The sequence below is a fragment of the Aplidium turbinatum genome, chromosome 9, assembly GCF_918807975.1.
Source record: "Aplidium turbinatum chromosome 9, kaAplTurb1.1, whole genome shotgun sequence".
Taxonomy (NCBI): domain Eukaryota; kingdom Metazoa; phylum Chordata; class Ascidiacea; order Aplousobranchia; family Polyclinidae; genus Aplidium; species Aplidium turbinatum.
The window spans coordinates 6,971,233-6,995,856 of NC_137480.1; the positions used below are offsets into that span (position 1 = coordinate 6,971,233).

At 36.7% G+C, this 24,624-nt stretch overlaps 1 protein-coding gene across 1 annotated transcript in view; it reads left to right on the forward strand.

The window, feature by feature from the left end:
- LOC145776632 (voltage-dependent T-type calcium channel subunit alpha-1H-like) overlaps positions 1–24,624 on the forward strand; it is a 43,150-nt gene that overhangs the window by 8,840 nt on the left and 9,686 nt on the right. The window contains exons 6-29 of the mRNA XM_082587863.1: positions 3,798–3,919; positions 5,870–5,962; positions 8,877–9,094; positions 10,138–10,482; positions 10,746–10,909; positions 11,408–11,619; positions 13,415–13,558; positions 14,076–14,227; positions 14,768–14,962; positions 15,972–16,089; positions 16,450–16,605; positions 17,276–17,443; positions 17,957–18,059; positions 18,302–18,612; positions 19,401–19,518; positions 19,842–19,916; positions 20,337–20,482; positions 20,556–20,662; positions 21,048–21,171; positions 21,626–21,741; positions 22,269–22,406; positions 22,763–22,889; positions 23,315–23,415; positions 24,246–24,360. Of these exons, the coding sequence (XP_082443989.1) occupies positions 3,798–3,919; positions 5,870–5,962; positions 8,877–9,094; positions 10,138–10,482; positions 10,746–10,909; positions 11,408–11,619; positions 13,415–13,558; positions 14,076–14,227; positions 14,768–14,962; positions 15,972–16,089; positions 16,450–16,605; positions 17,276–17,443; positions 17,957–18,059; positions 18,302–18,612; positions 19,401–19,518; positions 19,842–19,916; positions 20,337–20,482; positions 20,556–20,662; positions 21,048–21,171; positions 21,626–21,741; positions 22,269–22,406; positions 22,763–22,889; positions 23,315–23,415; positions 24,246–24,360 (3,668 nt within the window). The remainder of the gene's footprint in view (positions 1–3,797; positions 3,920–5,869; positions 5,963–8,876; positions 9,095–10,137; positions 10,483–10,745; positions 10,910–11,407; positions 11,620–13,414; positions 13,559–14,075; positions 14,228–14,767; positions 14,963–15,971; positions 16,090–16,449; positions 16,606–17,275; positions 17,444–17,956; positions 18,060–18,301; positions 18,613–19,400; positions 19,519–19,841; positions 19,917–20,336; positions 20,483–20,555; positions 20,663–21,047; positions 21,172–21,625; positions 21,742–22,268; positions 22,407–22,762; positions 22,890–23,314; positions 23,416–24,245; positions 24,361–24,624) is intronic.

Genomic DNA, 24,624 nt, shown 5'->3' on the forward strand with positions numbered 1-24,624 from the left:
TACCAACTCACGTCAGTCATACACATTGGTAAATGACTATAAATGACTATTTTCATCTAAACATATTTTTTGTGAAAGTATTGTCTATTTCCAAACTGTTTGTAAAGTTTTGTAAGGTTAGTGAAGCGCTTTGCGGTGTTCGGTGATCTATACCTGCACGGAAGCAGTCGGCATGTAACTTGTTTATACATTGCAAAAAATGTTGTCGGACAACTTAAGGGATTACGCAACAGCGATTCCTTGAATGATAAAAACAGCCCAGACAGTGACACCTCCTTCACGGTCGATGCGATGCTTTTGAGAAGATTTTTGATTATATAACTTCATTGAGCTCAGACATGATTAACTACCAGAACTTGAATATTAAACGTTTGATTGTAATTTTCCACAGTAGTACTTAAGTGTGGTTCCTCACTCCCAACGTGGGGTTTTGATATCATGAGGGGATTTTATAGGCAGATTTAAAAACTGAAGAGCTATTTGGTTGCCTCAGGCGTGTGTCCCAATGATTTCACACTGCTGTCATACGTAGCCACTTACAGTTTATTATGCATAAGAAATAGCTACACCTTGATATTTTAACACCAATCTACAGAAGACAGCCATAAAATATTCTCTTTTTCATGGAGACTTATGATCCTCATCATGCAGTAAGTTGTTCCTCTCAAAATGGCGTTGGTTATTTGTTGCTTGTGCTCCCTCTATAGTTTCAAGCTTCATCGTTTTTTCTGAACTTACTTATTAGTCCAGTGCTGAATGCCTTGTTTACTAAAAAATTAAATTGCTACTCAGACTATTTGATTTGAAATAGCATTTTAATTATCAATAATATTTTGATCAATTGACAGATAGACATGTGTTGCGGTAAAGTGTAACCTGTAGGAGCTGGAAATTTGAAAACCATCTGGCAACTTTAATTTCCTATTTAAACTATTTTGTTTACAACAGTTTTAAAACATTTTCTGCGTATGACCCTGGAACACGAAAATGTTTGATAGTACCCGAATTACTTAATTCGAATCGCTTTGCTGGCTATATATTTCCATAGTTGTGGTGTCCTTCAACACACCTACACTGCATGTAATACAACATTCTGTAACGGATTGTGATTAGGGCTGAGATTCCGGAAAACCCCACATCCAAAAACCCAAATTTTAATATTTTTGAAGTTCCTATTAAGGGGTTACTTGCCTTCAAGTTACAAGCAAAAAGAGTTTGAGAAACTTGTATAAGTCTAATACTCTTTTCATGCTTAGTTAATCACAAAAATCGTAGGATTACACCAAAATCCCCACCATTACCTGCAAGGCTGCAACCCATAATATCAGCTTTTCTTTCAAAAGCATAGTCAACTGTCGAACCACCAATGTACGCCGCATACAGCAAATGAACATTTTTTTTACATTGATTCAGCATATGCAGACGTTGAATCAATGTGCAAAAACGGTTGATTTGCTGTCTGGGGCGTGATTGCAAAAGACGCAGAAGCGTAGCCTAATAATTTCTGTAGTAATTTAAACTTTTAACCTAAAACATTGTTTGATTCAGCGGTGCCCAGAGTGCGGATCGAAAATTTTGATCCGCACTCTGGGCACCGCCAAGACTCGCGACAAGCGAAATGCGGCATTATATAACGTTGGGCACCCCTGACTTCAATTGTTGTTTTACCTCAACAGTGTACGCATAGTTTTCCTATTTTCTTTTTATTTGCCTGTAGATTGTTGCAAAATTTTCTCTAGTGTTTTTCTTGAAAGCTTTTCAACAGTTTATGAACATTTAAATCCAAGCCAAGAACATCACTTGGTCTCAATGGAGAAGTTTCAATCATCACGCCAAGTGGCCTAGCTGTTGTTTCATTTTAACGTATAATCCCGTCAAAAACAATGTGCAATTTTCTTGTACCTTTTCGTCAAAGCAAAATGAATAGAAATAGATGTTATGACAGATTTTACCTTTGCCAACAACCAAGGTTTGACAGTAGCAAGATTATGACGTTTAGGGCGTGTTAACGTTACCATATTTCTTAATTTACAATTGAAAATCATCTGTATTTGGCAATAGCTTGTTATTGGGTTTTCCAGAAGTCCACACTGTCCATGCATAATGCAAAGATTGGCAAAGGTCGAATTTGACATAATTGTTGTATTCCGTCTGCCAATAAACGATCTGGTGTAGCATCGGTACGTCATATAATTGCCGTACTGAAATTATTATAATTGCTTCTCGTCGACATTTTAAGCGCTACTCCAAGGTTTCGTATACGTCGTATTGTCTTTAGCTGAATGACGTTTCTGTCGCATTGCACTTCAGAAATTTGTGATTAAACCTGCATTATTTCTATGTACAATATTCATAAAGACGGTTAGTTTGTTGAAGCATCACGAAGCCGGCATTTATCATCATAAACAAATACAAACGTTTCGGCTATACATTTAGCCGTGGACGTCGCTATAATAGCATCTGGATTGGAAGCCAAATGCTAGGCTTCAACTTGGACGCCAAACAGACTTGCCATATTGGCGGTTTTAATGCCAAATTTTAAAATTTTAGCGTTTTTAATGCGTTTAGCAGGCCATTTTGAATTTGGCATTTTGATATGTTTTTGGTGTTTTTTTAAAATTTTTTTCAGCATCATACTGTAAATAGTTTAGAAAACAGTTTTCTTAATGCGCAGTTGCCTATTTACAATACATCAGGTTTGAAAAGGCAACTTTTCCCGAATCTTGATGATGCTTTTCATAATATTGCATTTTGGGCCAATTTTGTCAACAGCATGATTACTACCACAGCCTAAAGTGTTGCGACTGTGCCATATTTTAACCTGAGAATCTATCAATAAAACGTCAATTCTTTTAAATTTAGCATTAAAACCGCCAATATGGCAATTCTGTTTGCTGTCCAGGATGAGGTCTAGCGTTTGGCTTCCAGTCCAGATGCTATTATCTAGCCCTCGTCATGCATCGGATGTTGTTTATAGTTTCGTTTGCTTATTTCACTATAAAGCTTTGGTAGAGAGTTCGCTTTGTTGAACCATCACGTGTCGAAAATGTTGGAGTTTATTTTAATAATGTTATATTATTTTGTGTGTAATACATGATGTTAAATTCGTTAAAGTTACTTTGGTTTGTCTGTTTATTTCAATATGGATACGATGGTTTTCAAAAGATCAGCCTTTCATCTGTGCGTGCTTTAACATGTTTTAATTCTTGGTTTACAATATTTTACAATCAAAAGCAAAATAATCATCATGGATTCAAAAGTGCCGAAATGACCGCAAAATTTGTGGTACTTGCTGGAACTTATAATTTAAGCTTTGGATTAAAAGTCCAAGTTGTCACATTTAGCTTCCAGTGAAATTAATCTTAAAACTAAAACTATGATAGACTGCCTTTTAATATTAACTCATACGTGGACGTTTGAAAAGTTGTTATATTGTCTCATCCGGATAATCCCATTATTCTCTTGTAGTATTAAGTCACTTTGTAGTACGTTTAAAACATCATCTGAACACGTTTTAACACTACAAGTTGTGTCCTACATATATACAGCAAAGTTAATGTCACTTGGGCTTAGTATTGTTTGAAGATAATTGCACAAATTACTGCAGAAATTTTTTTTTAATTTTTTTGGGGGGCGTTTGTGAACCTATGAACAGGAACCTAAATAGGTCTACGCAATAATAGCAAAAAAACGTAAATAACGACATCATCTGATGTCCAACCATGCTAGTCAGTTTCAGAAATATTGTTTATTGTAATTTCTTGTAATCCATTACTAATATCTTTATATCTTTTCAGGTCAAGTGAACTGCATAGACTGGAACCAGTACTATAGTGAATGCACGGGAGGCCACGATAACCCGTTCAAGGGAGCCATTAATTTTGATAACGTTCTTTATGCTTGGGTGACCATATTTCAGGTATGTCCTTGTATTCAATTATGACTTATTATAGTCTTGTTTGGCTTTACCATCTTGTAGTTAGTCACTACGCCAGTGTCGGATAGTCACTTATCGTTGTAGCAATGGCTAGCATTGTGTATCGTCGTACGTTTCATGACCATAATGCACGCGGGTGCCATACTTAGGCCTCACGTAAATTCAGCCCAAAATTTCGTTGTCACGACTTGTTACTGTGTTAAAGTCTTCTGTTGGAAATCCTGTTTCACTTCGAAGTGCTGCCAAAATATCGTGTCACTTTATTTTTTCAAGCGTAAGTTTCTTTGGGTTAACCTTGCTTTGTTAAATTAAAAGATGTGTTTGGCAACTCAAAAATTGTTCAGTTTCTGACCATCACAACAAAAACAATATTGTATATGCCAAACATAGCAGACTAGCAGAGGTCTAGAAAAAGGTAGAATTGTGTGTAATAACTAGTTATATAACTCACCAGCAAAAAGATCTTTCTTTCAAATTAGACGTCCTTTAATGTTCAAAAAATCAAAAAAAAAAGTATTTCAACTGGCTGTGAACAAATACAAAGTAAAAATATCGCGCCCAAATTGAAGAAAGTAAACTCATACTTTGCGAACGCTTTGAAAACTACATTTCTGTTTTTGTCATTGCGACAATTCGAATGGTGATCAATGCAGTTCAGTTTTGAAAACGTTGGTGATCTTAAGTTCAATTTCTCCGTTTCGCGGTTCGCTAATCGCTATGTTTACTCAGATTGACCTCGCATTCTAAGCATTTTGCTCCTCAACGTTTTGTTGATGTTTGCACACTTCGAGTGTTGTCATTTTTTCCGAGTTTTAGCGAATCTCGAAAGGGTAATAGATGACATGAGCTGCTGATTGTAGATAATGTTTAAAAAAATTAGTCGTTTTTATACAAATTTGACGTTAATTAAGCGAAAATGTATTTGGAGCATCCGGATTTTTACTTGAACAACAGGTACTTTCCATTTTACGCCCCATTTGTAATCGATCTAGGTAGCAAAGTCATAACCCTTAGACATTATGTAAATAAATACCTTAGGGCTATTCAACCAAGTTAAGATTAGGCAGCTTTTAATTTTCACTTTCCCGCGATCACAGAATGTAGGCTGCATAGTGCATATTGCTGTTGCATGAAATAATCCTTCTTTAAAATAATCTTTTAATTGCTGAAATAACTTTGAAACAGTCTTGGCAATACAGTATTGGCGCTTTTCTAATCGACAGGCATTGCCAATGACCCCTATCATATGACGGCATCGGATAAAACAATGATGCTTAGGATATAAGTTTATTTTGTTTAAATGAGTTAAATTGAATCAGTCTACTCAAATGTAGGGTCCAAACGCTGATATTCCATATTTTAAACATTGAATAAAAATTGATTAAGTGTAAAGAATAAATCTTTTGGTGTGGTATTTTGGAAATGTCCTGATGTGAATACCTAAACGTTTATCAGTATTAATTTAACTTACTATTTTTAAATAATATTAATAAGCAACTTATAGGCTTAGTTGACAACTAGGCTAAATGCCCTGTGCTAAATTGATTTAAAATATAACTTTTGTAAACAGGTTACTTTGTTAAACAATACACAAACAAACAAAGCAGCAACACGGCATTTGTCGTTTATACAAATAAAAAGGCTGCTAACGCTTTTGTCTATGCATCATGTGTCGTTTAAAAGCTTGATACATGCGATATATGATGATGATTAGCCGAAAACGTTAGCAATTGTTTTTGTGGATAAACCTCCTGTTGTTCTTTGGTTTTATTGTTTATGTGAACTATGTTTACACAGTTCGAGAAAATTTAGCCGAAAAATAGTTGCTATTTTTTCGTTTGAAATGTGACATCTCTTGTTGGATCTTGATTTTGTGTACTAGTTATGCAAAAATTATGTTTACATAACGTTTTTATATTGTGTTTTTGTTAGGTCATAAGCTTGGAAGGTTGGGTCGACATTATGTACCACGTTATGGATGCGCATTCATTTTATAGTTTCATTTATTTCATTCTTTTGATTGTGGTAAGTCAACGGTCATATTTTTAATGCACGACATTTGTTTTGTTTTTTGTTTGCCGTATCCAGGCTTACACCTGGTGGTTGAAGATTTAGATAAAGTAGACGGGAAAGCAATGAAGCCAATCATCGTGTCCACCTTCAGGCATGCCTTAAGTGTCCTGCCAAAGAAATAGCCGCATGCTCTTGAGCGGGTTCGAACCGGCGCCCTTTCGAGTGCCGTCCCAGGGCTTTCACCACTCGGCAATGCGGCTGACGATATTTGGTGATTTGTATCGAAAATTATCTTGATGCTTTTTTTTTTTTTTTTTTTGAGAAATGCTTCTGCATTAAACTGTAAGAAAATCTTTAGTCACTAAATTGCTGCAGAAAGACTTAGAAGCTCTTTTCGGATCAGCTGCCTAGAAATTTTAGTTAAAACACTTTTCAAGAGCGCAGTTATGTAATTCCGGTTTGGAAATAAATCCGACTTTTTTAACCACTTGTTGCTTCTTCAAACTTTAAATGTTGTTTTGTGCTGTGTTTATTTTTTGTTGGGTCGTTTCCACAGAAGCCAAGTGTAACCTTACCATCAAAAGTTGTTTTTCCTCAAAAGTTGACATGAAAAGAAGGACATTTGTTGTATTGAAAGAAACTGAATTGTTTGCTTTCATTCTCAGCTTTTATCTCCGGACAAATTTGTTGTTTTTCATGCGGATTTGAAGTAACAATGCCAATAGGTTCATAACTTTGCAAACAGGTTAAATTTCAATGCTAATTCAACGACCAGCAACGTCAAATCAACGACATATTAGAATGATAGTCAATTGGATGATTTGTTTTTTGCCCTTGTTAGGGTATTGAAAAGACAACAAGTTGCCCACGCACGCGATGGGTGTGTCACAAATTAATTTTTATTTTCAAGAAAATAACGTTTAAAAAGCGTAAAAAGTGTATGTCCACTTGTCCAGCTATGTCCAGCTCACGTGGTTCGGACAAGAGTTGACTACGTGGTCAGTTAATTAGTCTTTTTTCATGTTTTAATTTCTGTATGCGTTTAATCAATGTAAAACTAGACCTTTTTTATGGCTGGGAAAAGGAATTACCCAAAGAACACCAGCTACAAACATGACCCGGTATAGCAGTGGTTCTCAAACTTTTTCAGCTTGTGGCACATTAGAAAAAATATAAAACGCACGCGGCACACTTACAAAAGAAGAAAAGTTGCTTTAAAAACATTTATTTTCACGTGTCAATGCGATGGATGTGCTTGTTTATACCAATATAAGCTTCGACTGAAGTTGACAAACATATACCCGAATTTCATCGTCAATTTCAAGCAGTCTCTCTCGTTTACAGCTTTTAATTTCAGTCAAAACAGAAAAGCCATGTTCACATAGCCATGAAGATGCAATGGCAATATAATTTTGGCAATAGGCAATATAATGGCAATATAATTTTGCACGGGATCATGAAATAGAATTTGGAAGCAGACAGCCAAAACGCATCCAAGTTTTTTTGTGGAAACAGCGTTTGAAAAATGGGTCGTTTCGTAAATCAAATGAGCTGTTCTTCTGCAGAAAGATTGCTTGATTCATTGCTTCCAAATGGTGGGAAGTAATGTTAGCAATAGCTAACACAGCAGCCCAATAGTGACGTGGCAATTACCCTGCTGTATCGGCAATGCCATAATAGGTTTCATCGTCACATGTGCTTATTTATCAGCTATTGAAGGAGTTAAAGCGCTTTTAAGTCGCATGCTTGTTTGAATGGCTTATTTTAAATATTTATACAGTTCTTTTCCAAAATTTCAAAAAGATTCGCGGCACACTTGAGAATCTGTTGCGGCACACTAGTGTGCCGCGGCACACAGTTTGAGAATCACTGCGGTATAGAGACAGGGGAAGACATCTCACTTAGCAAGCTTGGTATAAAAGTTGGGTCACTTCTTGGGTGATACATTCACCATCAAAATGGCACCAGTGAGTTCATGTGCAGCTCCCCAGCAGCCACAAAAGCCATCAGTTTCACATTATGATACATTGACTCATTGATTCAACGTATGCAGACATTGAATCAATGCAAAAATGACGAAATTTGGTGTCTGGGTCTGTCATAGAGCTCTTCTGATGTCACTGCTTTTAATCTTTCGTTTGACCTTTGACCCTGAACCATCTTCGTTGCTTCTGAGTTCATCTCCGAATGACTTGTTGTTTTTCGATTTGTGACTCACTTTTATTGACTTGATTACAAAGAAGTGGCAGGCGAAGTCAGACAGCAAATGGATGACTTGGCTTTTTTAATTTGATTAATTGTATGCCCAAGAGACCAATCGAAAAACCGAAAGTCGATGCGAAAACGACTTTTAATCAGAGAAGTGTTTGATTTTTTCCAGTTGAACGAATCTTATTTTCAATTGAGGACTAATTTATTGAAATTCATTGTTTAAAACCGTTTGTTCGATGTAAAATATTTAAATTGTCTGATTCAAGAAAACAGTCAATTTAAAACATTTTACTATGGGAACGCGATATTACTCAGAGAGATGGTATTGTCAAGGTAGAATCGATAATTACTTAGCCTAATAAGTTATGTGGCCCGCTAAAAAGCAGTAAAGGCGTATAGCTGCATACAAAGATATACGAGGTAATATTTTCTTTTATTTGAAATTGCTCTTTTTACAATCAAAGGTAATTTTTTAAGTATAGAGCGTGGTAAGACACTAGCCAAGAGTATTGCAGTTGTGCCAGAGTGCACTGATGTACAGAGGAAAACAACTTCATCTATAACAAAAAAAATTAATCTTCATCTTGAAAACGCATGTGGCATATTTAAGAAGCATAGAAAACCTCTCTTTCACATTTAATTAGCCTCGCTCTGATTTTAAACGCTTATGTATCGGATCATTGTATCCCCTCTCAATCTGCATTGTTTTTGACAGATCGGCTCCTTTTTCATGATCAACCTCTGCTTGGTTGTCATAGCAACGCAGTTTTCCGAGACAAAGCAACGTGAGCAGAAGCTGATAGACGAACAAAGGTTAAAGTTCAAGTCGAACGACAGCACCTTAGCAAGTTACTCTCCCCCTGGAAACTTCTACGAGGAGATATTTAAAGCGGTCGCGCACGTTTATAGAAAGAACAAACGAAAATTAATGAGGTGAGAAGAAAAATTTGTATTCGCAAATTTTTTGAATTCAAAAAATGATGATGCGGTTGCTGTCTAGACTCGTTTCCATGGTGACAATCACAGTGATGATTCTAAATGCAGTTGAAACCTAATCATAATTTATTGTTACATTGTATCATACTATTGATACTTTTCACATAATCATCATCATCCAAATCCGGTGTTGTTCCCACGTTAGCTCCAACCTCTATTTTCCATTTCATTCTGGCCATCGCACCTTCCTTCATCAGTCCGATCTTCATCAGTCCGATCTTCATCAGTCCGACCTTCATCAGTCCGACCTTCCTTCATCAGTCCTACCTTCTTCCATCAGTCCGATCTTCATCAGTCCGACCTTCCTTCATCAGTCCTACCTTCTTCCATCACTTCAATCTTCATCAGACTGACCTTCCTCCATCAATCCGACTTTCCTCCATCAGTCCGACCTTCCTCCATCAATCCGACTTTCCTCCATCAGTTTGACCTTCCTTTATCAGTCCGACCTTCCTCCATTAATCCGATCTTACTCCATTAATCCGACCTTCCTTCATCACTCCGACCTTCATCAATTCGACCGTTTTCCATCAGTCCGAACTTCCTCCATCAATCCGACTTTCCTCCATCAGTCCGACCTTCCTCCATTAATCCGACCTTCCTTCATCAGTCCGACCTTCCTTCATCAGTCTGACCTTCCTCTATCAGTCCGACCTTCTTCCATTAATCCGACCTTCCTTCATCAGTCCGACCTTCATCAATTCGACCGTTTTCCATCAGTCCGAACTTCCTCCATCAATCCGACTTTCCTCCATCAGTCCGACCTTCCTCCATTAATCCGACTTTCCTTCATCAGTCCGACCTTCCTTCATCAGTCCGACCGTTTTCCATCAGTCCGACCTTGTTTGTCTTATTCTTCGTTTGTTTGTTATGTTTGTTTTGAATATCTTTTTGATAATTATATTTTTACGATTATTATAATTATAACCTCTAATTATAATTATGATACGCTATGTATGACACCTTCGTTATTGCGTCAGGTGGTGGCGAAGATGGAAAATAAACAGAGAAGAACAAAACAAACATAACAAACCGCCGAAGAGGAAGAGTGATGTGCATGGGGGAAAAACTTCTAGAAAGAACTTGAAGTCAGTTCATTATCATCATCATCATCACCACCATCATCATTACCACATTTCTGAAACAGCCATAGATAATCCGACAAGATTACTGAAAGCTCTTGATTCTCCTAACAAAGTCCTGGAGGAAGCAGACGTTGTTGACCTCCAAGAGTCTAAATCCTCTCCTCTTTCCTCCGCCTGTCGAATGATAACTGATGGACAACGTGACTCCATCGATCCTGTAACAAGCAAGATTGCTTTGAGGTTAAACTTCATAGTTTTCGTTTCTTAACATTACATTGATGAAATCTAACTTTTGCTTACTTGAAAAATAAGTTTTGCAACTACCCAGACAGCAAATCAGTCGCTTTTTACATTGATTTAACGTCTATAGACGTAAAAAGAGACTATCTGGGTTATGATGGAAAAACAATCAGATCACCCTGATTACCAGATACGTGTGAGATACTTAATAGCATGCTTATTGCACAGCGCAATCATCTCATATACTGTAATTGCTTGCTCAGGTTACCATTTCCCACTTTGTCCAATGGTTCGTCCATGCGTTCTGTCTCAGGCTCCATGACCTCAGAAACGCGAAGTCCCAACTTATCTGAACGACGACAGTCTGCTGAGGTCGTATTGGAACCCACAGGTGCCATATTCATCAATGCTGCCCAATTAAATCAAGGTTTGCTTGTTTAATTTTGCACATGTCCCTCACATTAGCCTACGTAGTCGACAATATATTGATGCTGATTTAAGAATAAGACCCAAACTTTCCTGGTTCGATATCTGGCTTAAGATGGTTGTTGAAAAAACACCGTTCACCTCTACTTGAAATGTAATAAATCGGGTGGGCGCAGTTGCTGAAGAAAAGGCTGCCGAAAACTACTGGCCGTCCTACTCTCATTACAGTGCCGAAGGCTGAGTTTGGTGAAAACCTTATCTTCTCATTTTCCTGGCTCAGTAACTGATTGTGTAATCACATTTACTCTCTATTAGCCTACTTAAAAATTTAAAAGATTACTAAAATAATAAAATTCGGTCTTTTATTTATATCGTCTGTCGACCTATGTCATCCGCATCGGGTCTGCATCCCTAATCCTCTTCTCCACAAGTGAATTCTTCTTTCTGGAAATGATAGAACCATCACCATCATTATCAATTTCATCTCGGTTTCTTTCAGGGTCAGACGAAACGAAAACCAGATTCCAAAAATCCTCTTTGTCTTCTTCACGCTACGACAGCTACGTCACTTCAAAGCTCGACTGTTCCTGCCGTTTTTATGACGTTTCAAACCAAAGGTTTGAACCCGGTGCCGAAGAGGTGGTCAATGACGTCCCTGCCGCTGATGAGGAGCGCTCAAATTGTTGCGTCACTTTGGTTCGATTTTTAAAGGTAATCCATAGCTGCCAGCTGCAACACCAACTTACCTTGATAAGTCGATTATTTATGGGATGGTTGAGTAGATTCGACGCTCTTGCCATCAGTTGTTCTCCATCTAAGGCCCATGGCGGATCCAGGAGGAAAGATTGGAGCAATCTCCCCCCCCCAAAAAAAAACACAGAAAAGTATCTTTATTCACGGTGCATTTGCAAGGTCGGATCAATGTAGACCTCTGCATAGTTGTGCTTTGTTGCAATCACTCCCTTAGGCTACTTGCTGGATCTGCCCCAAGGAGATCAGTGAATGCATTGATTTTTGGATGAAGTACTAAAGGTTAAGCAATAAAATTCATATGATAAAGAGTAATTAAGAACCATTTTCACTGAGGATCACCTTTAGAAGTTTTTGGGGGACGAAAGCTTGAAGCTTTGAAAGTTTCTGTTGCTACAAAAGGGTTGGAAACCACAGCTTGAGATCCAGGTCCGATACTTGGGAGATATAGATTTAGTATCGTTTTAAGATATTGACGAACCATCTGGTTCACATGTAATCTATTCATTTTTGGGTAAGCTAGTTTAAGTCCTTTTATATCATTTATGTCGTTCAACTAGTGTCTGTTCTCTACCTTGTGGTTGTTTGGTTTTGCTAACTCTATCTTTCAAAATTTCGTTACTCAGACAGTACAATTTGTCGTTTTTACACTGATTCCAACGTCTGCAAACGTTGAAGCAATGTATAGCTACCCAAATGAAGGTTACAATTGGAAAGCTTAATGGAAGTCAGCACTAGTTGGTTAAAGTCAATCCTCAATGATTTGTCATAATTTATTCAACTGTGCTTAACTGCCATCGTTGTTTAACGTCAAAACAATCAAGTTTGACGTTAATTAAGTGTTGAGTTTCTTTTAAAATATTTGAAAGCACTTCTTTATTTTATGCAGCTTTATAATTTCTTCACAATTTAATCACAAACGTCACAGCAAATTAAATGAAACCAATCAACGGTAATCAATAATTTGAACGTGCGATTTGAAGAAAGCTTTTGAAAATACAACATTAGTTCAATTTAAAATAAACACAGGTCATGCATAAGAGTAAAAAAGATATTTACAATCAATAAATTACTAAAAAAGTCAAATCACATTTTACAAACGACCTGTTTTAGCCTGATGCTGCGTGTTCGCTAGCGTCATAGCACAAGACTAGGGAATGTGTTCCGAAAGCTGGTGACAAATCGCTACCACACTGAGAACGAGCAGCATCAGGCTAAAATAGGTCGTTTGTATCTACACATGAGAGGTAAACAACAATCATAATGTTAAAAGCGAAACTCAATCTATTGTAAAATCACATTAATTAAACAAGAGTAAGCTCTATAACAAAGTACTGGCTGCAAAAATTAGATAATAAATAAGCATAAAGAAATTTTGCAATTCGTGTACAAATCAACGTTTAATCATTTTTGAAACAAAACGAAAGTGATTTGAATGTTTCTGGTCATTTTCGTTTGTATCAGCAAACACAACTACAACCAATGATGTCGTATAGGAGCTGGTTCATTCATAACAGAAAGCCCCCACCTTCCACAGATGGTCCGTGTTAAGGGCGTTAATGTGATCCAGAGTAGCTGTTATTCTGGGTGGTTTGCTTTTTTCTGCATTTAAGCGGGCTATCTTTTCAAGCCCAGTGTCCTATTGCTGTTAAGGTCAGTGTATGCTGTGGCTCGTATTTTTTGTTATACTTTCTACCTAATGCCTCAATGATCATAGTGTCAAAACACCACTGCAAAAGTTATTTCTTTTATTTAGACCTCAAAGAAAAAAGTTAGCAAATGCATCTCTAACGCCTCTCAGCGGATGAAGAGACTTGTTGACAGCAAGTACTATAATCAAGGGATCATGGCTGCAATTCTTGTCAACACTTTGAGTATGGGGATAGAACACCATAAGCAGGTGAGGAAATGCACCCTTTCTTACACAATATCAACATCTTTTGATATTTTTATATGCGAAAGAGAGTTAGTTTTAAAATTTATCATATGACAATAAATATGACTTGACACGATCGTTCATCCTCTTGCTTAAGGAAGTATCTGTAAAACATGAGAGCAATGCACTATCTCGATTAATGTCTATGCATAAGCGTGAAGTATTCCTTAAATTTACCAGTTTGATGGTGACGTAATGATATCCATGTAGAGTTGTAGACTAAGAATCGAAAAGCCTCTTGTTCAATTGTTTGTTCAACTTCAATTTTTTGTCTTCCCGGACGAGACACTGACCGTAATAGCTCTTCTAGTGAAGTAGAAATGTTTGTGTATCAACCTGTGTATCAAATTACTTTGTGTATCAACCATTTCCTCTTTCTTAAAAATAAACAAGGGATCTTTTAGTCCATAGATGGACTGTAAAAATAAATTAAACTTTTTTGCTATAGTTGGTCTCTATATGAATTTATTTTATTCGCCAGGACCCTGTATTAACTGGCATACTAGAAACAAGCAACATTGTGTTCACAACTATCTTTGCCCTGGAGATGGCTTCCAAGCTATTTGCCTATGGAATTATCGGTTATATAAAGAACTTCTACAATGTCTTTGATGCCATTATTGTTATCATAAGGTGGGTACTACGATAGTCAATTTTTCATATTTGAGTGTTTCATGACATCTTTCTACATTGATTGAACATAAGTTATGAAATCAAGGCTCTTGCTTTTGCAGCATCACCCGCACAACGGGAATTATATCATGCACGCAACGAGTGCACACCTCTGAGTTAATGACCATTGGTTCGAATCGAAATCAAGTTTTACAAAAGAACTTGGTCTCAAATTTTGCATCTGTCTCATACTCAACATTGCCGAAATTATATGAGTGGCCCAACAGTCTAAATATCCGACTGCAATGAAATTTTATTGTGTGATTGTGCTGAGAGCAAGATCTAGCTATGATTGCCCCAGACAAAAACCACTTCTGTTGAAAGAAAGTGAGAATTTTTTCTGGCTGTCAGCCCCAGGCTAAGTACACTCGAAACACAGCAAGTATTGCGTTTTGACTTTTTATTAACCATTAGAAACTATAAGGGATATAAGTAGGGTCTACACCATAAAATCAAACAGTTTAGCATCACTGTTTCCATCTCAAATTGTCGTTTCTACAGCATTTGGGAGATCTGTGTGGACACCGAAGATGGTGGTGGCGGTCTCTCTGTGTTGCGAACATTTCGTCTTCTGCGAGTCTTGAAATTGGTGCGCTTCTTGCCTGCTCTTCGACGCCAACTAGTGGTGCTAATGAAGACAATGGACAACGTCTTTACTTTTATGATGCTTCTCGCACTGTTCATCTTCATCTTCAGGTATTGAATCGGTTTAATTGGATTACCTTAATCAATATTTCAAATGATGGAATTATTCATCGAGATCGGGCAATTGCGCATTTTGTACACGTCTTGTTTTTCCATTCTCTGCTTATTGTGAATTCACACTTCAAACCTACACAGTGAAGTGAAGTGCATTTTTGTTGCCAAGCAACGAATTTATACGTGTAACATTAAATTAAATATTAATTTTCTCATGCGTGTGTATGATGATGTCTTTCTCCAACAACAACAATTGTCGGTGTTAAATCATCTTCGTCATTTGTATCAGAGTCGATGCCTTTTTTGAAAAACTAGATGCTGGGCTCGTAACTTTTGCCAGCGTCCCCGATGGCGTGCGGTGTCTTGAAGTATTCTTGATTGGCCAACTAATTTACTTTGTTGAAAATTTGATAAAAATGTTGTTCGCTGTCTGTCTTGAGCATTCCTTTCGAGAAGGCGACTGCTTGAGCAGATATCTTCGCATTTATTTTATTTTTTTCTTGATGATGTGTCTGAGAAATTTGAGTTGTCTTTGAGTGATTCTCGATGCTGCTCACTCATTTCTTGTCTTGTGTTTTGATTGTTGAATCATAATCTACTAAATGCTTGCTATTTTCAATGCAACGGGAAGTCCTGTGACTTGATGAAAAACACTGAGTATGTAAATGAACGTAGGAGCTACATAGTTGAAACACTTCGATAATCTAACTAAAGAATAAAGAGCCCAACAGTCTAATAAGAGCTCATAGATATAGTATCCACATTTTGGGCTGTTTATTTTTGTAAATGTGTTTTTAAAAGAGTGCGTTTGTGTTTTCTACGATCAACTACTGCAGTCTAGTACGTGAAGAACGAACTTTGCTTTGCAAGTATTTTGAAACGTTTTACTTAACTCAATTGCTCAGTTTATTCGCTCCAGCAGATTGCTTTTGTATAATGGTTCACAACTACAATTTGCTGGTTTCATAATGCCACTGTTCTACCGTTTTGCTCACTTCTGTTGCAGCATTCTTGGCATGCACTTGTTTGGTTGCAAGTTCTGCTGGAAGAACAGCCGTGGCACCACAGACTGTGACAGGAAAAATTTTGATTCTCTTCTGTGGGCTTTCGTGACCGTTTTTCAAGTAAGTTAAAACTTGAATTCGTTTTCAGAATGTTTTATTCATTTTATACTCAAACGTTCCAAGAGCCTTTACTTTCCTGGTTAAAAGTAAATTCAACTAATAACTGTTTTTGGCACTTTGCTGTGAACATTTGTGCTTTTCTATGAATGTAAAAAAAATCTAGTGAATTTGTAAGCTATTTTTACCTATTGTTTATCGAAAGGCACAAGTAAGGACATACTACTTAAGATTCGTTTACCTAGTTAAGATAAGACGAGTGATTTTCTTTTTTTTCCTTGTGGAAATTTCACCATATTGTAATAAAACCAACACCATCGCCAGAATCATTATTTCAACAATTCAGAACGATATTTGTTGTAGATATTAACGCAAGAGGATTGGAATATGGTCTTGTACAATGGTATGGCTGCCTCGTCGCCGTATGCCGCCATATACTTTGTCACCCTCATGACCATTGGGAACTATGTGCTCTTCAATCTTTTAGTTGCTATATTGGTGGAAGGATTTCAAGCCGAGGTAGTGGTCAAGAATCGTATCTTGTGCAAAACACAACTTGTCTATGTTGATTAAACGTCAAAAAACGTTTTCCAGTAATCTTGTCCACCGTAATTGTTGTAAGCAATGCCTGCTGTCCGTTGTGTGCATGCTTGTGCAGTAATTTTAAGACTTTGCATTTCAAAACTACAAAATTAAAACTTTGTTTATGTTTTGAAACAAACTTTTGGACACAAGACGCTCAGTCAGTGCAGCTACCAAACTTTAAACTTCTCCAAACCGCTCGAAAGAGAAGAAATCAAATTCTATTCTGTTGAATTTGAATTTTTTATGAGAATATCAGTAGATTTGGAATTTCAGATTGTTATTTTTCGTGTTTAGCAAAAAACATTGCTTCTTTAAAGAAACCGTTATAAATAAATTTGTTCTGCGAGTTAAATTTTGCAATGCGTGAAAATTAATGCAACAGCCGCTGTTGCTTGTCGGTTTTATTTAACACTGTAAGAGCGGTAGTTGTTGTTGTAAACATAACATACTAAAACGTTGATTCTTAGCAAAGTCATGAAATCAAAGTTTACTGTTGCTTAAAAAATTGTATTGTTTTTATGACCTGTTGTTTTTACTTTTTTGTTTCAAATTTATTTTAACTTTTTATTTTGCATGCTGGCATGTCATTTTGTTGTTGTGGTAGTGTTCTTCTGAGGGGGCACAGAAAATCCGACAATTGAGGTCTTCCCTGGCTGAACCAGATGGATCTTCATCCGATATTCACATTCTAGCGGAAGAATACACCAACCGTGTGGCGCAGAGTCTTGGCTTACCCGTACCAAGCCTCCACACAAACAAACAACAAGCTGATGTGTGTACCAAGTTACCAAGTGTTACATAACTCATATTTCTATTGTGTGTGTTCTCTCATTTTTTCATATAAAACCAAGATGATGATTATGGGATGCATGACGATTCGATGTAGTTCGTAACTTGTCAATCTCAAGCACATTGTTGTTGTATTTATTGTTTATAAATAACACAAACTAGCTTTACATTGCCTTTGAGGTTACAATACGTTAAATCGTTGTAAACACTACGCACGTCATCCACTTAGTTCATTGGTAAATGCGGCCTTTTGCAATGCTAGACCCAGTATCATGATAATTGGCTAATATGGTTTATTTAAAGTCGACACTACTCAAGACATTTTCAGCAACTAAAAAGTAGTGTTAAGTTAAATATTCCCTGTGTAGCTTTATTAAGTTTAAAACAATGCTTTGAAATATCAACGTAATTTTAAAATATGTTATCAAGAAAAAGACAAGCTCTGCTTCATTTTGTATTTTGTTGTTCACTTCCAATAAGAGTTAGCAATATTTAGGGGCTGGATGATGATGAGGAAGAAGAATATATGTCTACAGATGAGGACACAGATATAGAGCTCCAACTTCTTGCTGATAACCCGGAGATAACGATAACCAATGGTAAAGTGTCAAACGATTAATTTGCAACATTGTTTCAACGTAAAAGAGAAAAGATAAATGTTTCAAAAACCTCTTGCTTGATTCTAAAATAGATCTTTTGGATTATTTTGTTTCTAAATTTGCATATTTTTTGACGTTTGACATGTTCCCAGACAGAAAATCAACCGTTTTTTACATTGATTCAAAGTCTGCAGACGTTGATTTTCTGTCTTGATTACCACACGCATCTTATTAAACTGCAGATGACCACATTGATCCCACAATGCAGAACAATATGGGGACTTTCAAAGGCTTACATCATCCTCTGCCTATAATTACCCGAACCTCTGCTACCCCAACAAGTTCTCCCACCCCTTGCGGTACCCCTGATATTCAACTGGCCACATTGACGCAATCCTTCAAAGATGGAAGTGGCGATGTATTCCAGGATGAGAGCGATGACAGTCAGCGGAGAGGGTCGGTTTCCGGCACTCCCGTCGATCAATCGTTTTCAGTGCAATTATCCCCCGAAGGTTTGTCCACCACCAAACGTCCAAGACTATGCAGCGTTGGTGTAAGCATTGATATTGTTTTTGTTTTGTATATCGAACTTACTTCAAAGTCAACAAGTTCTTAAATTTTTCTTACAGGACGTGTTTTTCCCTTTTTGTTGTTTCTTTTATACTTTCGTTCTCATGCATTTCGTTTTTTCAATTCATTGTGTAGATCAGTTATTTATTTTCAATGTAGATGTAAAATCAGTTATTTTTTGTTACTTGAAAAGGGCTAACATGTGTATGATCGAAAACGTTCGTAGTTTATAGTTTATGTTTAGTTTAAATGTATGATGTTAAATGCCGTGTGGTTGCTTGGTTTTATCTGTCTATGGTTGAAGAAAGTCACCTCTTTACCAAAATTGTCTTTTATAGTTGTAATATAGAAACTGAACGAAGTTGAATATCTCAGACTGAGTCACTGATTCAGTTGACAGAGTTTTTGGCCCAAGGTCGTAAAATATGTGTTCGATTTCCTGCCCGGACATACCATCGATGGAATTAACATACCACATTGTTCGAGAATGGGTTTACAATAATAAAGCAGCCCATCCCGCATCCCACTGAGCTAAACACTATCGCTATGATTCTAAGAGTAAAGCATATGAGTGATGGATACAAAGATATATATATAATACTATAAAAATACACTTTTACGATTGTTCATAGTTTTACATTCAATCAAACTGTTCAGTTACCATAAAAAAAACTAAAATTTTACTATAGTTTATTTGTAATTTGCATAAATGCTGTTTTAAGATATCAAGTTTGACAAAGTAGTTGTTAATTGTACACGTTGTTTTTCCAGTCTTCCCTGAGTGCAGAATCTTCTAATTTATCAAGGAACGGATCCTGGAGGAGCAGAAGAAAGAAGCCTCCTCCCTTGGATCAGCGATCCCTCATTTCTTGGAAAGATGATGAATGCGGTAAGTCTTTTTCCGGAGTAGATGTTGATAAAAATGACGTGATAAAGAAGGCAAAAAATGTTTGCTCCCTTGCTTTCTATTCTCTTGATCTAAATATTTAATCATCAGGAATAAATCTGGATGCAATTAATGATAAATATTTCTAATTTTTGCACAACTATACTGTTTAATTATATTTTTATTAAAGTAAAAATACATCAGTTTGAAAAGAGTTGCATAGAATAGTTAAAGTTAGTTAAACCATATATCTCCTGTACATACCACAAAAAAAGCAAAGTTTAATTGCACTGACACGTTAGTTATTCGCGCAAGATACTTTCCAGGGTATGAAGAAGAAAGTGAAGAACTGTTGCAGACTTTGAGAGATCCGCTTGGGCAATCATGTTCTTTGCTCTATCGTAAGTATCGTCACTCCACTTATTCGCGTCATTCTACCTCTTCTACATGGTCACGTATCTGTCTTTATATTTTGTGATGCAAGTTGTTCCGTAACTTACTGTATTAATTTTTATGGCACTATAATTTTATATAATGTCCTGGATCAGAAAAATTCTGCAAAGTACAACATTTTCGGCAGCAAAGTATAGCAAGAGTAGGCTACAGCGATAGACACCGTTGTTTGACTATGAGGCTGTGCTAATCTGTGCTGCATCAACACCTAAACAACAAATCAGTCATTTTTAAACTGATTTAACGACTACAGAATCAATGTAAAAAAAGAGACCGATCTGCTGTTTAGATAATTCATGCTTCAAACTTTTCGACCACCACCAACATTATTTGTATTACTTTAATGCTCTAAATTATTAATCTTGCAGCACATGAGGTGAAATCAAGTTACGCCTCTTCTCTGAATGGGAGCTATAGCGACAGAGGGTCGATGTCCGCGCTTTCCTTCAACTTTTCAAAGACATCTCGAGCTAGCAGCATGATACACCACCAAGACGATTGCAGTCCCACTGAGGTGAAGGAATTGCTCTTACCTTCATTTTATTTTCTTCTAATGCTTCATATTCATTACTGTCATACTTCTTCAGGAATCCAGCCGTTACAGTATCGGTTGCTGGGGTTGTAAAGTTGATCTTCCTCGCTTTTTAATGCCAAAAAGAGACTGGGCTCTATTCCTTTTAAGTCCAACTAACTTGTAAGTTACATATGAAGTGTCATGAATAAATCTGTGATGAATTTTATTGTATTAATTCTTTGTATCATTCAACCTAACCTTTTTATGTCTATTTGTGGCATTACGGTATTATTTAAGTTAAAAATTCTATTTCAACGTAAGTATACAATAAAATTATATTGAAGTGGCAGCTGGTAGGTGGTACCTAAATTTCCTAAATTGAAAATCAAGTCATAAAATGTTTTTTGACCAGAATTCTAGTTCATATGCTGATTTTGCTTTGTATCAATGTCGATTTCAAATAGCGAATAGATAAAGATTTTGTTAAACTCTCCTTTCGTGGTACACTTTGAATAAGTCAAAGAGGCAGGACAAATTAAATGTGTTTTTTTTTTCTATTTATCAGATTTCGACGTTTGTTACTGAAAGTTGTGGCAAGCAAGTGGTTCGATTACGTCATTCTAATGTTTATTTTCGGCAACTGTATCACCATAGCCATGGATCGTCCATCTCTGAGGCCAGGCGATCCCGTAAGTTTGTTAGTCTTGATGAAAAATGGTTTGCTACATGCAAATATTTTATCTCCATGACAACTAGCAAACGTCACGGTCATACCCCGTTCTGCGCTCGAATAACGCGGTCTAATTTTAGTACATAGCTATCTATTTCTTAACATGATTGTATCGCTATAAAAAGATAAAGTTAGTACCATACTTGATTCCAAGTGTTGGGGATAGTCTACTCTCTACAGAATCTTTTGTTGTTTTAATCTTGTTTCGAGTTTCTCTAACCTTTTTTTTTTAATTATTTAGCTGCAAAGTCCAGAGCATTGGTCATATTTTACATTTTATTGTGATCTCCTATACAATCATGAAGAAAAGAACTTGATGAGACGAGATGTCGTAACTTGATGATTTATGGAATGAATAACATTTTGAATACATTTGACCAAGGTCAAAATAAACACTTGAAACTATTTTTTAGGAGCGATACATACTCGATATGCTCAATTACGTTTTCATTGGCGTCTTCACTGTGGAATTGCTACTTAAGGTGTTAGCTTACGGTTTTTGTGTTGGCCCAAAGACTTATATGAAGAGGTAATGTGCACAGCTATACGTATTATTATACAGTTTGAGCACTTTGTTTGCAGTTGTTACAATTTATCCTTGGAATATTATTTAAACCCATATTCAACTCCTTAGAACCCTGTAGTGCCTTACGTTGCATATATGCAACAAAATTTTTGGAAATCGCATAACTTTGGATGAGTAGGTCCATATTGAATATTTGTGAAAAAAAAATGAAACAAAAAAACACTCTCAATTGACCCTCTAGCCCAATACAACATATTTGCAACAAAATTTTACCACTAAATATTCTGTGATGATTGTACTAACCCTTTTGAAAAAAAAATTCAGAAATTGTGAGTTTTTTTCTTGGGCGCTACGCGGTTAATTGCTTAAAAATTGGTTTATCTGGCTATACTGGTCGTGCAGCAGTTAAATTGGCTGGAGTTTTGACACTATGTTTTCATATTTATAAATGATTCACAATGGCACGGTATGCTTGCCTTTGACTTCAAACCGCTTGACAATCGATTGGAACGTGCATTGTTCTCTCACAGTGGTTGGAATGTGCTTGATTTTTTCCTTGTCGTGACGTCACTGGTCGACATTGTCCTGACACTGACCTTGGAGAGCGGTTCGAAGGGTCTTGGTGTTCTACGAGGCTTTAGACTGCTGCGTGCTTTGAGGCCTCTCAGGTGAACTGGAATTCGATGCTGTTTAAATTTACGTATATTAAGTTGGAAACATTCAAATGGTAACCAGCAAGGCTGTCCACACTGTTAAGAAAATGGCTCCTTTTTGCAATCATTCAACGCAAAAAACTTTTTTCGCTGGTTACTTTTTCATTCCATTGACTTTATTGAGTGTGACAACAAATATTGGATGAAAAGAAACATGAAACAAGTCTGGTTTTGAGCACGCGCACCAGCTTGCTAGATGATGGAATCACTCGTTTTCAATTAAAAACTGAAGTAATAATAATAAATCATACAGATATAGGTGGTTTTATTTGTATGATTCTCAAAACAAAACCTTTGTTTCTTTTTTCTAGGGTGATCAACAGAGCATCCGGTTTGAAGTTAGTCGTGCAGACTTTGATATCTTCTTTGAAACCGATCGGAAACATTGTCGCCATTTGTTGCGCGTTCTTCATTATATTTGGCATCCTGGGCGTTCAGGTAGAAACGTCTTGACTTTCTGCCAAGAAAACGTAGCTAGCTGGTAGATTTATTTCTTTGTCAATTTCTGTTAAGTATGTAAGCACTGATACTAAAATGACGTAGGCTACGATCTGTTTTGTGACGAGACGAAACAAACGTACAGCATTAAGCCTATAAATAACGTTTATTTTGGGCCACTCTGTTGCCTCTGCAACATCTTATACATCTTTTTGAACGACTTGCACTCTGTGTACTTGTATAATGTTGTAGTCATGATTGCATGTGATTCAGCAAATAGTAATTGCTCCATAATCTGGATTCCTTTTTTGCTTTGATGGGTAAACCTTGTTTTTATGATGTTCCTGGTGACCCTCATAACGGCAAACACCAAAATATTCCTGGATTTTTGAAACGTTTAATGAAGATATTTTCGTTATGTTTAGATTTTCAAGGGCAAGTTTTATCACTGCGAAGGCGAGGACTTGTTCAACGTCACGGACAAGTGGTCGTGCAAAGCTAGAAACTATACGTGGGTTAATGAAAGGTGAGTCTTTCTTTCCAAGTGATGTAGACGACAACATTATACATCGGAACAACGTTAGCATTGAACTGGCTGCTGAGACCTGGATGCACTTAGAAGATGGCCAGGCGGCTTTAAAAGAAAGTGGAGCCTGTACACTTTTGTGGAAAAGGTTTGGCTATTAGGCGGCAGTATTTCAGAAAAAAAATACTTTCAGGCTCTGTAGAGAAAAAAATACCACCAGGCTCTGAGGAGAAAAAATATTACCAGGCTCTGAAAAAAAAACATGCTTATCAGGCTATAAAGAGAAACAACACTAGCCGTGATACTACCAATCTCTAAAGAAAAAAATGTTACTTAACTCTGAGAAGAAAAACTGCTGAAGAAATAATAGTTGTCGCTGAAAAAAGGATACCACCATGCGCACAGTAGTAGTTTCGTCAGTCCATGGACGCCTGGTCTAGCCCCCTGAAGAAGTCAGTCGTGTCTGATTGACGAAACGTCGGAATAAAAGCAGATTGTCACTGTGTACATCTGGCGATAGGTTAGCTTAATTTGCACCAGTAGAACACTTCATATTATTTAACGATTTAATTATGCTAATGAAAGCTTAAATCAAAATGGGGCGGTTTATTGTATTATTGGCCAACAATGTTTGCAGCAGTGATTCTATTTACAAAGCCGACGTCATCTTGGAGTAACTCGCTATTCCACTGCTTATGCAGCTACATGTCGTGGTATCAAATCTACCAAGACCAAATTTGCTACTGCATCTACTTGATAGTTTTTCTGAACGTTGATTTATTGTTTATAATGTCGCTCATTAGACTACCGAGTTGCTTGTTCTTCTCAAGGTACAACTTTGATAATCTTGGTCAAGCTCTGATGTCTCTCTTTGTGTTATCCTCCAAGGATGGTTGGGTCGAGATCATGTACAGCGGGATTGACGCTGTGGGTGTGGATCAGCAGGTTTGCATCTTTTTTATCACTTTCTTTAACTTTGTGAACAATTGATAACAAAATAGTTTTTGTCGTCTTTGAATAAGTAGGAAGCTTTAATTTGTAAAACAATGATGCTGACTATGACCACATTCGAAATCTCCCACAGAGCGAGAATACATCTCGTTATACCAAGCCAAATCCTTGGTAATTGCGAAAGTATCGCTTGATTTTGGAGAAACATTGCAAATTATAGAAAGATGTTGTTATTTTTTTGTAATTGCTTTTATTAGA